This window comes from Thamnophis sirtalis, unplaced genomic scaffold, assembly GCF_051295495.1.
Source record: "Thamnophis sirtalis isolate CommonGarterSnake01/CBP01778 unplaced genomic scaffold, rThaSir2_p1.2 scaffold_4, whole genome shotgun sequence".
Classification (NCBI taxonomy): domain Eukaryota; kingdom Metazoa; phylum Chordata; class Lepidosauria; order Squamata; family Natricidae; genus Thamnophis; species Thamnophis sirtalis.
In genome coordinates, this window is record NW_028261384.1 from 102,367,358 (window position 1) to 102,383,575 (window position 16,218).

Sequence of the window (16,218 nt, forward strand, 5' to 3'; positions counted from 1 at the left end):
AAATGAGGATCCCATAGGACAGACTCTATCCATCCCAAGTGGTATGCAGTATCTCTACTTGAGGTATCGATAGGTTGAGAGATTCAGATACTTATCTTTTGAGCCAATTTCCTTTGTAGAAAAGGAAAAAGATAAAAATACAAAAAATAAAATACTGAAGAACTAATACCTGCCTTCATGTCCCCAGAGAGGGCAACTCTCAGAGCAAGATCTTACCAAAGTATTAAACCAATACCTTAGCAGCTGCTCCTATCATCCCTGGATGTGAAATATTTGCATCAATAAAACAGACACATAGAACTAAATCTAAACTTGGAGAAAATGGTTTTAGAAAAAGAAAAGAAAAGAAAACCCATGAAGACAAGACATAGCAACGCACAGTACAAAAGAGTAATTATACACACAAACACACCCCAAAAAAAACTCAAAAGGAGAAAAAGAGCTTTACCACAATTTTGGAACATTTTACCTGTAACAGAAAATGGGCTTAAAATGAAACAGGACCAAATTTTCTACAAACCAGTAGATGAATACAAATACTCTGTTGTTTTTAGCAACTCAGAACAGAAATCTTTGACACGAGTATTCATGAACAATTATTTTAAAAAAAAAAAAAGATTTGTATGTGGAGGAGGAATCACGGGAGTCGAGAACCCAAAAAAAAAAAAAGGAGAGGAACAAAGCTCCCACAATATCTAAACAATTAACCATTGTTCTTGGATATCCCATTCCAAGTGAAGAGGAACCACAATGGTTCCTGAAAACTGATAATGGCTGTCTCCATCCTACCCCTGTCTTCCAGAAAGTATATCCTAGAGCAGTCCCTTTATCAGCATTTTTAAGAAGCTTTTTTAGACAAGATTTATTCATCTGCTTCTTTCTTTTCCATCCCAATTCATGTACAAGACACAGCAATCATCTCATCATGGCTGGACGGTAAATGCAGAAATCTCAGTAGGGTTGGAAGGTCTGTCCTTGTTTCAAAAATCTTTCAACAGAAATTCCACTGATGCTTCCTTTCATGGGATTTGGTTTGCCATGGCCAACTCATTTCCCCCATTCCCCACAATTGATTTCCCAAAGAAAGGAAAATGTCTTCTTTGCTCCAAGCATGCCAATTTCTTCTGTGCTATCAGATGAAGAAGCCTCTTGTAGTTTTTTTCACTTTAAATTCCATTTAAGATTGTGGAATTGTATGCCTAGTCAACTTTTAAGTTCTTGACTCAGCCATTCAAAGGAAAACACACAGAAAATGCAGCAACAGAAGGTTGAACAATCCCCTTTCCCAAAGCGTATCCCTCCCCCGTTTGTCCCAAAGTTGACTTGGTACTGGTTTTTGTTTTGTTTAGAAGTCTGCATGTCCCAAAACACTCTTTCTCCCAACCCTCCCTGACCCACCCAAAACAAAATAAAAAACTCCACAGGTTGCACCATCTACCTGATGGTCAAGTTTGGAGAAGCAACTGCTTCTGTTGCTACTTCAATTTTTTTTAAGAAAAAAACAGACAAGAGGGTTGTGCAGTGGGGACCCAGCCTTAGGATTGCTTCAGTCGTTTGCGTGGGGGTCCCAGAAAGGGGCACTGTGCAGAGGCCAGTGAACGGTATGCCTCTGCTACCAAATGAGGGTGAGATACTACCATCGACTTCCAGCCTGCAGTCTCCATGACATCAGAAGCATGGCTGAAAATAATAATTAAGAATTCAAGATTACCAGACTGAAAAATGTTAATGAAAATCAACTATATCTCAGCTAAATATTACCAGTCTAAAAATGTGTCTCGACACAAGAAACTGTATTTTGCACTACACACCTTTTGACATTATTCTTTAATAAAGATGTCTCTATTCCTGTACAACTATTTTGAGGCATATTTATTTATTTCTTTATTACATTTTTATGATCATCCAACTCAAATATTTGCGACTCTGACATACAATAAAACAAGGTAAACAAAAAAGGCAAATAATCTTAAAGGGATGAAGCAGAATTAGTATTACTGCTGTTGCCATCTTCCTTGGCAAAAACAGTTGAACAAAAATGTCCCTTTCCAAAAAGGAGCTTCATCTATATGTGCAGTAGAGCTGTTGGATGATAAATTCTGAGAGCTGCAGCTCTGACACAACTGGACAGAACCATCTTGAGGAATGCTGTAGTAAGAATCTGTTTATTCAAGACAAGAACAAACATTCGAACAGCTGCTGGCTATTTGCCATTTCTCCAGAGTTGACATCTTTAGGGTAGGAACAAATCTTGACACAGAACTTTTAGCTACTCTTAGACACAATCGTTTTCCCTGGTAGCCTGCAGAGGATCTGAATGTAGGTTTCATCATCCCCCTTTGCTAAGCTGAGAAGAAGAATAAGAGAATTCTAAGGTATCTCTAGGGTGCAGACTCTGGAAAGACATCCTAACTTAAATAAATAAAGAAAAAAAGGTTAAAGGTTTCCCCTGTCCAGTCGTGACCGACTCAAGGGGGCGGTGCTCATCTCCGATTCTCAGCCGAGGGAGCCTGCGTGGTCTGAGAGACGCTTCCGTCATCATGTGGCCTGCATGAAAGTACGGAACGCAGTAACCTTTCCCACCGAAGCGGTACCTATTTATCTACTCGCATTTGCATGCTTTCGAACTGCTAGGTTGACAGGAGCTGGTGTGAGTAATGAGAGCTCACCCCACTGCGCAGTGCTCAGATCTTGAACCCAGGCTATCAGCTTTCCAGCTGACAACCCCAGCATCATAATCGCTGAGTCATCGCTCCGCCCATCCTAACTTAAGTAAAATGCCAAACTTTGCTTTGAAGATTATCCTTGCTAGATTTAACTCACTAGAATAAATAAAAAAAGCCCACTTACTAGTTTATGAAGTCAACTGCCTGAGTTTTTAGCTGGTCAGCACTGTGTAGATCAGCCAGAATTAGGATCTCTGCTGCATTCTCCACTGACAAATTGCTGCACAAAGCATCTTCACACATCACTTTCAAACGTTCCAAAGCATACTGCAAAAAAAAAGAAAAAGAAAAAAAAAAAAGGACTGTTTAAACATGCATGCCAAGTTTTTCAAAACTTTCTGGCAACATGAAACAGCATCAGAATCCAGGCCACAAAGCATAGTGAGTTGGATAATCATACTTACAATATAACTAGTATATATATATGGGGATTTAAGTGGGGCTTCAGTAAACATCCATTTGGAGCTAATCCCATGCCACATTATATAATAGGAATCTCTAAGAACTAATACATGCACAGTCATGTATGCTAGGCATCAGTCACTGTTGCTCGTAAAGAATGAGAAACCATATTTCTTAAAGCAAATGACAACAAATTAAAAGCAGAAACAATGCTGCACTTCACATTGCTGTGTCTCTTTTTAACCACAAAATATTCAAATTAGGGCCAACTCTCGATCCCAGAACTAAAATTTAAAAAACACACTGATTAGTTAGCAGAAATTATTTTTTGGGCTGAACTTTGAAGAACTGAGCACAGGGAATATGCATGCTTACATGTGAACCTATATTAGTTCTTTAGGTACCACAGCATCTCAGGATCTCTTCCCATCCTCCTCATAAACATTGGAAAGACAAAAATGAACTCTCTAATCATATCTTCACCCAAGAGCCCAATGGCAGATCTCTGGGGTTTCAGATAGGCATTGCATTTTGTTTATAGAATAATTACGTATTTTTCCCAAGAGACTGGAGGAAGACAGAACAAACTGTTCCATAACCTCTTGGGCAAGTATTAAGAGGTTTTATGTGCTGCCATAAAAGGTTTTGCTTTCTGTTTTCAAAAAGACACCCAGAGATGTTTAGAAAAAGGGAACTATATAAAAAGTCACAAAACCTCTTCAACAATTAAGCCCCCATTCAGTACCACCACTCTACTCGTGTTATGTAAGTGTTGCTGCAGCTAAGTGGGTGTTAAACATATTTATTACAGAACCATGCTGGAAAACCAAGGTAGCTTTTGCTGTGCAAATACAAATGGATGAATGGTGGAAAAATATGTAGAAGAAAGGTTAGGGGGAGGAGTGTTCTTTAAAATGTTAACGCTTCAACTGCCATATTCTAAATTCATGTGTGCTTTCTTCTCTTAAAATATGGCTTGGATCTCCAGTGGTTTTTTTTTTAACTGATTACTAGAGAATACACAAATAATTCATGTTTCTGGAAACCCATCCTTCTCAGTTATATCTCTGCTTCTAGTTCCATACTTGCAGCCTGGCTATTTCCTGATGTGCTGGGATACAATTAAGTATACAAGTTGGAAATTCAGGGAGAATATTAGATTGGAGGCAGATAGCCAGCGTGGAGTTTGATCAGAACAATTTTAAGTTATTCACTGAAGTATATACAAAGAAAGAGAAATGTAACTTGGTTTCACTGATATCTACCAATTTAATCTTAGCACCAGAATATTGTGCTATGTGAAACAATGGTTACGTGGTTGCAGACCAGCACAGATGATTTGGAGGTTAGAATGTGCTGTGATGGGAATTTTACATGTTTTTTTAAATCCTGACTGGTCTCCTCTGCCTATGTTATCCTCTGACAATAGATTTATGGGTTTGCTACATTCTACTTCAATAGGGTCAGCTTGTAATATTGGGGTTCCAAAAGATAAAAACTTAAGACATGCCTACTCAAGATTATGAGCAGGTAGAGATAAACAAGAGCTAAGATGGATAATATAGAAATACCCCAAATACATTGACATCATGAGTCTATTCTAGCCTCTCCCAATTTTTATTTTTCTACAAGATAACAGCTAACTTTCCCTTTTACCTTGTCAGCAGCTGCAAGCAGATCGTCAGCCATTTTGTCAAGATTAGGTGCCTTTCCCGTATAAATGAAGCACATCATTTCTTTGAAAACTTCAGGTTCCACATCATTGATTTCAACTCGATTCTGTACCAGAGAGGAGAGGAAAGTTATTATTCTGAGGCAAGAGATACCTTTCCTAGCCTAAATCTCTCTTTCAGCAAGAATAACTCTGTATGCAGGGGTGCATCCCTATATTTATATTGCTGCTTATCTCATTTAGTGATTCTGGGTGTCTTCAGACCTTTTAGGTTGATGGCTGCACCTGACCTCAGGTGAATGACAACGATTGCCTTTCAAAAATATAAGTTAAGGTTAAGAAAACAGATTAAATTTAATTTTTGTATCTTATTAAAAGTCAAAATAACAGTTAATTTGTAAAAATATGTAATACTTTTCCCACTATATTACTGAAAAAATGAATTTGATGATAAATTTTGGAATGTTCTATGTGCCAGATCCAAGATTTAAGGGCCTGTATTTATAGAGTCTGCTGTAAACTATGTATATGCAAACATAGGTTAAGAATATGTGTCCCTTATAGCTCTACAAGAAGACAACTTCTGCAACTTCTTCCTTAGCCTGTTTTTTCCACCAAGTCTACCGGTAATAAAAGAAATCAATACAATGATACAATAGCAGAGTTGGAAGGGACCTTGGAGATCTTCTAGTCCAACCCCCCTGCCTAGGCAGGAAACCCTATATCGTTCCAGACAAATGGCTACCCAACATCTTCTTAAAGACTTCCAGTGTTGGGGCATTCACAACTTCTGGAGGCAAGCTGTTCCACTGATTAATTGTTCTAACTGTCAGGAAATTTCTTCTCAGTTCTAAGTTGCTTCTCTCCTTGATTAGTTTCCACCCATTGCTTCTTATTCTACCCTCAGGTGCCTTGGAGAATAGTTTGACTTCCCCTTCTTTGTGGCAACCTCTGAGATATTGGAACACTGTTATCATGTCTCCCCTAGTCCTTCTTTCTATTAAATTAGACATACCCAGTTCCTGCAACTGTTCTTCATATGTTTTAGTCTTTTAGTCTTTAGTCTTTCTCTTTTCTGCACTCTTTCTAGAGTCTCCATATCTTTTCTACACTGTGGCAACCAAAACTGAATGCAGTATTCCAAGTGTGGCCTTACCAGGGCATTATAAAGTGGTCTTGATTCTATCCCTCTGTTTATGCAGCCTAGAACTGTGTTGGCTTTTTTGGCAACACAGTTCTAAGCTACATAAACAGAGGGATAGAATCCATTGTTAGTGATATCACTAGCAATGGATGTTATAGAATCATTCTAAGCAGAAGACCAGCTTTTTTCCCAGTCACTTTGGAAAGGAAGATGAGCAGCATATAAATTTAATAAATAAGTAAACAAAATAAATACATTTCCTATGTGTTATTTTATTTAGTTGCTATTTTAAAGAATTATTTGCATTTTTTCCTTTCTCTATTTTCTCAAGAGTTTACACCATAAATTATATTATGCTTATCTCTACCATATCATATATATAACAAGTAAGGTGAAATGTTTATATATTTATTTAGACCCTGACTCTATTCAGTTTCACAGAGACTACAATCTCAGATTAGCATCCACTGCTTCAGATCTAACTGCTGGAAATAAAGAACTTAAAATCAATTGCCCAATAACACTGACAGTTTGTTTTCATGGGCAATGATGGATCTCTTGTCAACCCACTATAGAAAACTAACTATCCAAGTTGCAATCTAGATTCATATCTCTTCTCTGTTCCCAGAGCAAAATGCCTTGTCAACCTTGACACCTTAACAAGACTATATTTCATTGTGCCTCTCTTGTCTGAGCGGGACCTTTGTGAGTTGAGGTCAAAAGTCTGCAATACTTTTCAGTTATTAGCTAAGGTTTTCCTCCACAATATCTTCCTGTCTGGGCAGCTCTTCTTACCTTTTTACTTTCTTCCATCTCATGTTCAAACATTGCACTGAAAACTGGAGAGCGGGCTGTATGCATGGTGGATTGGCATAAGGAAAAATGGAAAAAAATACAGTGTTAAACAGATATTCTTTCTTTCTAGAGAGAAATTGATATATATCATCAGTTCTTCTAATTCAAGCAATGTATAAAATGGACAAGTAAAAAATAAACTGTATGCTTGCAAGAGAATCAAATCAAAATTTCTGCCCAAGGGAATATGCATATGTTTTCCCAGCAATTTATTCCCATCTATGCAATGAGACAAAGAGAAATCCTGGAATTCAACTATTTCAATTTTCAGGTTTCCTCAATTCCATTTCTTCTTGCTACAATATTAGAGATCCTTTTGTGTTGTTGTGCACTTATCAACATAGAATATAAATGCTTTGTGATACTGTACTAAATTAAGAAATAATCAAACACAATAAACATCCACATATATACTGTACCACCCAACATTTGCAATTTGGTGGCCAGGTGGTGGGAGAGAGGGAAACTGGGACACACTAGTGGTGGGCCAACATACACGTGCAAGTGCCCGTAAGCCTGCTGCTCATGCAAGTTGAGCTGTGTGTGTGCATGCATGTGCTCCATCCAGCCATTCACATGGACCAATTCCAAATAAGCCATGGCTTAATAATGTGCCGTGAGCTGGGAGTTGGGGACCCCTGCTGTACCAGATAGAGATGGATTCTGCAATCTACATAAAATATGGAAGCTGGAACATCTATCTTGCAAAATCTATTCTTATTTTGCAGCCACAAGGATAAATTCTATATAGAACCTAGAAATCTTCCAATAACTACAAACCTTAATCTTTTGATCTGTGGAATTTCAGAAGAATTTAAAACACAGAATTTAAAATAGTTATGGTCAGTCCATAAAACTGAAGTGCACGTGTGATCACATGATCAAAATTTGAGTGCTTGGCAGCCTGCTTACACTTATGACTATAGGGCACTTCAAGTCCTACCACCTACTTCCCTTCCATCTGTGGCCCCTGCAATCCGTGCTTCCTATAGTCCCACACTCTGCCACCTCAGTTGAAGTTTGCTGACTTCTTGCTCCTGCTGCTGACCATGCATGCCTGGCCTGACCTTCTGCGAAGCAAGTGTTGGACATGTGAGGCCTTCGTCTTGTGGTCATGAATAATAGTTTCTTCACGAGTCCTATTTTTTCCTTCTGCTCAATTATATCCAATTCTCAGAGACTGTTGGACAAGCCCCTGCAGTTTTCACAAGTGGTTTGCCATTGCTTCCTACTTAGGGTTGAAAGAAAGTGACTGGCCCAAGCTCACCCAGCTGCCTTTCTGCTCAAGGTGAGACTAGAACTCACACTCTCATGGTTTCTAGCCTGATGCCTTAAACACTATAACAAATTGTAGTCAATACCAACCTGCTAATATGGCTTTGTGAGCTTGAAACTCTTGGCCGGCTACACACAGGGAGCAGTCCGTGAAGCGAGAGTTTTCCCAGAGGCCTCCCAATTCATCAGCCAAGCGGCATTCAGGTACCTTCACCATGTTCATGGAATTCTGACCAGAGATGTTGACAGAATCCTGTACTACACTCACCTGCAAGGAAGTATAGAAGACCATGCTCTTTATAAACATACTGGTAATAGCAGTAAAAATATATAGAAAAACTTCCCCTATCAAGAACAAATTCCAGAGCAATACAGACCTTTTTGTAAGAGAACCCAGAAACACACAGGAAAAAAATTGAGTTTTCCCACCCCCCTCTCCAAACCACACTGAAATGAAGACAAATTATCAACCATTTCAAGACAATATATGAAATAAATCTACACATATATACAACATTGGGAAAAAACTCAGAGACAGCACAGAAAACCTATTTTATAGGTTTTACAACAACATATTCAATTTGCTATAATCCCTCTCTGCCTCTCCAACAGAAGACCTATCAGGTCTTCTATACCCCACCCCTAAATGGTCACTTAATAAATAGGGGATTGGTTCACACAATGCACTAGGTTAGATAAAATGAGTTCATGTAACTTATGGTTCAGGGTATTGTGGGAACCTACCTATTTATCAATCTATGTGAAGAAGCCTTTCAAATTAAGCCATAATATAGTCTGTATGAGCAGAGCATTTGGAGAATATAGCTGTTTCTACTGCAATCCTGGATTTAGAATGTTGTATGAATCTAAATAGTAAACTATCATATGTGCAGATAAATGAAAATTCAATTTTATGCTAGTTTGGGCCAAATCTCCCAAATGATTGATCAGATGTGGATGTGCATATCTTAAAATTCTTCTCCGTTAGGCAGCAAGTTAATACTAAAACAGCAGGCTGTGTTTATCACTAGTCACATGTCTTTCTGAGCTGGCGTACCATCTGATGGTCCCCAAGAAAGAACAAAACCCAGACTCCAGTAATGGAACACAGATTCACAAATTAAAAGCTAACTCATTTTTTAATATACAGAGGAAAAAATACTATCTCTAATCAAATCAAAAATCCATTTAGTCTGGCAGATTATGTTGCAGAATGCTTGATCTGTAGGAAGAACAAACTCAAAGCTAGGGTGAAAAAAAACCTGTTTTCCAACTGCCACTTCTCAGCCCAAAGTGTTCAGAACGTATGAAAAGGAAAGTGTCATTGTGACTGTTAGCTGTGATTTTACAACTATGAAGAAATCTGAAATCAATCTTATATTTGGTTCTTTTACAAAAGTATACCCAAGAAGCAGATCTGAAAGTTATTGAAAAGGTACCCACCCTTGGCAACTGCAACTGAGACCAGAATTTCTCCAAGTAATGCAGTTCTAAAGTGCAAATCATGTGAATGCATTGCTTAGCGAAGGCAATCCCAGCAGTCCCTTATTATTTTAATTAAAATGGTTAGGCCAACTTCAAGTCATCTCCATGATTTTAGAACCACATCCACGGAGTTTCTTAACAGCAATGTGGAAATGGCTTGCCACTGTATTCTTCCAGATACTCATTGTCCTTAGACTGGCATTCTCTGAATGAGTCCCGTTCAGTGCAAACCAGATCTGACCATCAGGGTTCCTGATGTTAGCTTTTGTTTTTCTTTACTGGTTGAAGTTGGGGAAATGTAATTATTAGAGAAAGTATTAAAGGGATGATATATATTTATTTAGAGTGGCTGCTTAGACTTTCTAGGAGTGGGGCAATTTGTTAAGAGTACTTTTAGAAGTCAATGAAAAAGTTTTGACTTGGGGGGAAAAAGTCTTAGTCAGTGTAGAACATTCTTCTCCATTTTGATAAACTGTAGATATACTACTAACCTGATATCTAATTCTGAGGCAGCACAAAAGCTGCCCTTGTTACCATGGAAATTTTGGAAGATGCTATCCCACATTTGGAAAAGGCTACAATAAAATATTATATCAATACTTTTGCTTGTTTTAAAGTAAATTTGTGCTTTAGAATACAATTTACTTATTTACTGCATAATTTACTTACATGGCATGTGGAAACCTTCCCAGAAAATGTATTTTTTTAAATTTTTAATTATATATTTCAAAATCTCAATTTCATTTTCAATATCTCAAAATATTCTCTGAGTACCACAGTGGTGTAACTATCTTAAGTGTTTTGATTTTCATATAAAGCTAGATAAAATTCAGCACTGAGAGGAGGGTGATTCCAAATAAAAGTTTATCCATCCCAACACAGTGGAGATATTTAAAGTTCCACCTCCCCCAAAAGTCAACTTTATGATGAACAAATTAGATTTATGATAGGAGCCAAGACAACAAACTATTTTTATGAACACCTTCCCAAATGAAACCATGAAGTTCTACATCTTTCCTTACCTCACAGAAGAGAGTGAGCTTGTCATCTGGAAGGAGCCCATTCGCCTCATCTAGGAGAAAATCTCTTCTGATAAACTTCTTGAATCCCCAATCTTTGCCTTGCACAAACCGATAGGCTCTCTGGCTCTCTGGCAATGTACAAAGAGGTTAGCAATTAAAAAAAATAGAATAAATAAAAAGAAATTTGAAGACACACCAAACAGAAGTCTTTATTTTTTGCTCTGTTTGGGTATGAATAAAATATAAGTACCCAGTTACTGGCTATGCATACCCATTGCTTTAGTTTCTTCTCCTTTTGCATTCAAAATAGAGAACTTGAATTTGGCTCGGACTTCACTCTTTGGACAACTGACCAGTAACAGATAGAGGGAAAGATAATCTTTACTTTCTTCATCCAAGCCCTTTGGGTTCACACGCAAACACCTGCAAAAGCAGAAAAAACATGTTCAATCTCTCTATATAAATGACTCAACTACAGTGAAACAACTTTCTATCTACAGATTTTCTTTTCAAAAATTGTATCATGAATTATGATTATGCTTATTACATTTTAGTCTGCATTTACTAAAGACTATTGAACAATGAAATTTTGATTTCTCGCAGTTGATCATAGAAAATTGCTAAGACACACTTACAAATGGGTAACTAAAATTCAAAAGTAAATGCAGCACTTTCTTTCCTCAACTGTTTCAAAACCAACTTCATCAATCCAGCCTTTTACTGACACATTTTTACAGGTGACAGTTCTGAAAAGTAGTATTAGTAAATTCAGCAATAGCTATCAATGAATATGAACCTAAAGTATAACTTTAAATCTAGCTTTGAGAACCAATGAATCTTCTGCTGCATCCTATCTGGCATTTAACTGGTCCTTACCATTTCAATTTATCATTAGCTCCTGATGAAAATGTTGAACTTTTGATGACCTCACCCATTTCCTCTCGACAAAAGCTGAAGTTATTGATGGTCCACATGTAGGAAAATTTGACCACTTTAATCTTTAAAAAGAACAGGAGAGAAGGGAAGTATTGGTTAGAAATTTGCATACATTGTTACAAAAAACAAGATCACCAAAAAGAACCCCCATGTTCGAGAATGAAGGAAAAATAAATTTAAAACTCCATCCTCTTGAAATATCATAAATATCTCTTTAAGAAACTGTAATATGTTGTTTATCAAAGGCTTTCTACAATATTTCTATTCTTGTCCTTCTCTATCAGAAGTCTGGAGGAAAATTTATAAGGTTATTAAGTTAGTATTTTTTGTCCGGCACGAATTTATGTGAAAAAGACAGGAGTATGTCCACTTTGAGAAAAGATTTGCTACTACTGAATTCTTTTGCAGTAGCCCTTTTTAATGACCTGTGATTTAGTGGATGTTCAAATTTATGATGGCACTCCTTATAGTTGTAGCGATCACGGAGTCCCCATGGTCACTTGACCGCAATTCCGGTACCTAGTAACCAGCTTCAATTATGACAGTCACAGTAACCCGAGGCCCTGTCTCAACTGGAGATGCCTCTTAGTCATACCACTCCAGGTGCAGGGAAAGATGTCCTTGACTCTGAATGTTATTTAGACTATATAACTCCCATACTCCAAATAATCCCCTCTCATTTTCCCACAGCATTTATTGTGGCAGGCCTGAATGCAAAATATGGCTTCCAGGCCTGACAGGTCACATGATCACCAATTGCAATCTTCACTACCGGCTTCCAACAAGGACTAGTTTGTCCCAACTCTATGGGATGCTAACGTCATGTGGGCTTTACCTAATAACACAATTGGGACTGCCATCATAGTTGATGGGGTCAGATATTGATGCATTTTTTGATCACATGTCTTAACAGAATTGCCAGTCCCTATTAATGTCAGTAAGCAAGGACTACTTGTACTTGCATTCATGAGGAGTACAATTTGATGAGTTTCATGTATCTTGATTCCAGAACGGAATAGGAAAAGCTTCCGTTCTGCCTGTCCCTTCACAACCCTTTGGTTGTGTTAAGAGGAGTTCTGATTTCAATGATTATTAATATGTGCACAAAAGATTACAGCATAACAATTGCTAACATAACTGCAGGTAGTCCTCAACTTATGACAACAATTGAGCCCAACATTTCTATTGTTAAGCAAGACAGTTAAGTGTGTTTGTCCCATTTTATGACCTTTCTTGCCAGTTGTTAAATGAATCACTGCAGTTGTTAGTTACATGGTTGTTAAATGAATCTCGCTTCCCCATTGACTTTGCTTATCAGATGATCGCAAAAGGTGATCATGACTCCGGGACACCGCAACCGTCATAAACATGAGTCAGTTGTCAAATGTTTGCATTCTGATGATATAACTATGTAAGAACAATCATAAGTGTGAAAAGTGATAAGGCATTTTTGAGTGCTGTTATAACTTTGAATGGTCACTAACTGTTGTAAGTTGAAGACTACCTTGAATGTATTTTTAATGCTAGGTAAATGTCAATGATAAAGAAGAAAATATAAAAAGCAAACCTATCACATTGGACCTTTCCTGTTTCAGTGTAAAGTACATTTGTGTAATATTCTAGTTATAAGGCCCCTCAAAAGTTGCTACCCAAGACAAAGATGGGCACAAAATGTTATTAATCTGATCCTCACTTGATTTTGTTGAGTGGATGGATATCTTAGCTATTCTAAACCTTAGATTGTTGGGAAAGCAACAACAATAACTGGCTTCATGCTCTGCAAGTCTGTTTTTTTGTGAACAATTTTCATATGCCAGAGGTTCTTTGAAAACCTAACATAGCTTCTAGATCAGTGTTTCTCAACTTGGTGACTTTAAGTCCTATGGACTTCAACTCCCAGAATCCCCCAGCCAGCATAGCTGGCTGGGGAATTCTGGGAGTTGAAGTCCACAGGACTTAAAGTCACCAAGGTTGAGAAACACTGATCTAGATGACCACATGGTTACCATCTATCCCTGAGAAATCTGGCAAGAACAATATATATAAATTTGGGAATTCCACACTTTCCAATTACAATTACTGTACAAATTACAATTACGCACAAATATTACAATTTATCAAGTTCAGTTATCTTGAAATCATGTCACTCTGTAAAACACTTGCTTGAATCCAATTGAAAAGAGAGGAAAATAAATGCCAGCTGATCTAAAGTCATTAGTTGATATTCCAAAGTGCAAGCATACTTGAGTGTAACACCAGCTCTCAGCAACAGGTCCGCTTGACATCTCTGCCGGAGGAGGAGGACTCGGTACCCTTGACATCGCCAGCTTGGAGATCAGATAGGATTTCACAGGTTAAAGAAATATGCCAATGTAATCTTCACCCTAATTGCACAGGAAGGGGGAGGGGGAGAGAAAGAGTTTAAATATGTAGCAATTTCTGTTTATACAGCAAGATACCAAACTTAGTTTATGGTGTTTCAGTTATGCAATACCAAATCATCTCCTTCTTGCTGTGTTTTTGTATGAACTGTATACTTCATTCTATACATGCCCTGTCAAATTGTTACACTTAATGAAATATCAAAATATGGTTGGCTGTTCCCCAGGCTTGGGACATTTTCCAATTTCCAAGTCCCTAAGATCTTCCTCTAACTTATTTACTATCCTCATTTAAAGAAAAAACAGAATTATTGCCCAAATAATACCATTAGAACTGAGGGCCAGGAAATCAACTGCTAATTGCCAAAATTGAGATAAGAGACTATTTAAAGGAAGTGTCACTCTCACTTAAGAATGATGGATATAGTAAAATGAATGTGGAATTGGTAGTGACCAAGGATGGAGTGGTTTGTCCACCCTTGGTCACTACCCATGTCTTTTTCAATTCTTCAGAAATGGTGACTTTTCTTCCATTCAGTTATCAATTTCCTTATCCTTCCATTATCAAATTCCTTACTCTCCATTAACAAATTCAGAATTCTTCCTTTGTTGCAAATATTTCCATGATGTAAATCCATGATAGGAGTGAAAACTTTGCAGTATTTACTCTGACATATTAGAGGTCAGAGTGACTTGGCCTTAAAAATGAGGTGATAAAGAGATTCAGCAAGATTGCACGATGTAACTCATTAACTGAACAGAGAACACAGAATAACCTTGAAAGGGACCTTGGAGGTCTTCCGGTCCAACCCCCTGCTCTAGCAGGACACCTTGCTCCAGTTATGAAGCACCCACAACTTCCAGAGATAAGGAATTTTACTGATTGTTCCCAATATCAGAAAATTTCTCTTTAGTTTTAAGTTGGATTTCTCTTTAATACTCTTCTAGCTGTTACTTCTTGTCTTGCTCTCAGATGCTTTGAGAAATAGGTTAGCCACCTCTTACCTGTAACAGGCTCTCAAATATTGGAAGACTGCTATCGTATCAACCCTAGTTTTTCTCTTTAATAAACTGGACATACCTAATTCCTCAATTGTTCATCATATAGTTTAGCCTCCAAATCCCTTATCATCTTTGTTAATCATCTCTGTACTGTTTCTAGGTCCCAACCTCTTTTTTAAAGAAGAAAATAATTTGAAAAGAAAAAAATAGTATGAGTAAAATGAGTTTGGGAGCACATAAATGTTGGGAAAGACTACCCTTCCTATGTATATATGACAGCTTGAAGTAACTTTATTATGTTCCTTTCAATGTATGTTGGTATTTCCTATGATCAAGCTATCATCAAAAAGACTTTTGACATCAATAGCAGCTTAATACATACAATTCAAATACATACTGAAAACAAAAGGAAGTTGACTTGAGCATGGGATATAATCATATAGTACTACAGTAATCACTGAAACTTTGGCCCACAACCTAGCTTACATTGGTTATCATAGTTAGAGGCATTCAGAAATAACTGTTTGTTGAACTTACATGACAAAACCTAAAATTGTTACCATTACCCTATTATTCAATATTAACATAACCCATAGCTAAACAAAATGAAATAATTTGGTTTTGTAAATCAGAGTTGGGTGACATTTGAGGCCAATAACCTCACTAGTGCTGTTGCCAAAAAAAGGCCAATGCAATCCTAGGCTGCATCAATAGAGGGACAGTTTCACAATCATGTGAAGTAATAGTACCACTTTATACTACATTGGTGAGACCACATTTGGAATACTGTGCTTTTAAAAAACCTGATTATTATCTATTATCCTTTCAGGTGTTATTACCATATCATTTCCAGGTAGAGTTCTTGGCCTCAAATGTCATCCAGCTCTGATAACCAAATTATTTCATTGGATTATGTCAATACTGAATAATATGGTAATGGTAACAATTTTAGATTTACTTCGTCATGTAACATCTAGCACACAAAACAATTCCAGTTATTGCTGAATACTTCTGACAAATATAACCACTGTGAGCTAGTGTGTGGACAAAGATTTTTTTAAGGTTTTAAGAGTTTATGGGGACCAGGGGGAGTTAATACAATAAGTGAATAAAGCCAACTAGAAATGAAACACCTATACAATCACCCATTTTTTAAAAAGTGGAAATTCACATCTCAGTAAAGCATAACTCATTGACTAAGTTAAGTAGGAAATTTTGAGGAGATTCTGAGATAATTAAAAAAAAAGGAATGGAACCAAATCAGAGTATGGATAGCCACCTCTTTTATAAAGCTTATGCAAAGCTCTTTCCATCCACC

The 16,218-nt window shown here is 37.3% G+C and overlaps 1 protein-coding gene across 7 annotated transcripts in view; it reads right to left on the reverse strand.

Annotated features, from left to right (window-relative positions):
- Positions 1–443: 443 nt before the first annotated feature.
- SPOP (speckle type BTB/POZ protein) overlaps positions 444–16,218 on the reverse strand; it is a 76,759-nt gene continuing 60,984 nt past the window's right edge. For 6 of the 7 annotated variants that reach the window (XM_087713616.1, XM_014075120.2, XM_014075097.2 and 3 more), the window contains 9 exons: positions 13,761–13,901; positions 11,458–11,579; positions 10,853–11,004; positions 10,582–10,709; positions 8,165–8,342; positions 6,740–6,795; positions 4,785–4,907; positions 2,851–2,993; positions 444–1,680 (listed from right to left, as the gene is read on the reverse strand). In XM_087713616.1, the coding sequence (XP_087569742.1) occupies positions 1,536–1,680; positions 2,851–2,993; positions 4,785–4,907; positions 6,740–6,795; positions 8,165–8,342; positions 10,582–10,709; positions 10,853–11,004; positions 11,458–11,579; positions 13,761–13,838 (1,125 nt within the window). In that variant the 5' untranslated portion in view covers positions 13,839–13,901 and the 3' untranslated portion in view covers positions 444–1,535. Of the gene's footprint in view, positions 1,681–1,812; positions 2,348–2,850; positions 2,994–4,784; positions 4,908–6,739; positions 6,796–8,164; positions 8,343–10,581; positions 10,710–10,852; positions 11,005–11,457; positions 11,580–13,760; positions 13,902–16,218 lie in introns of those variants that run through there. The other variant, XM_087713618.1, reaches the window with a different exon arrangement.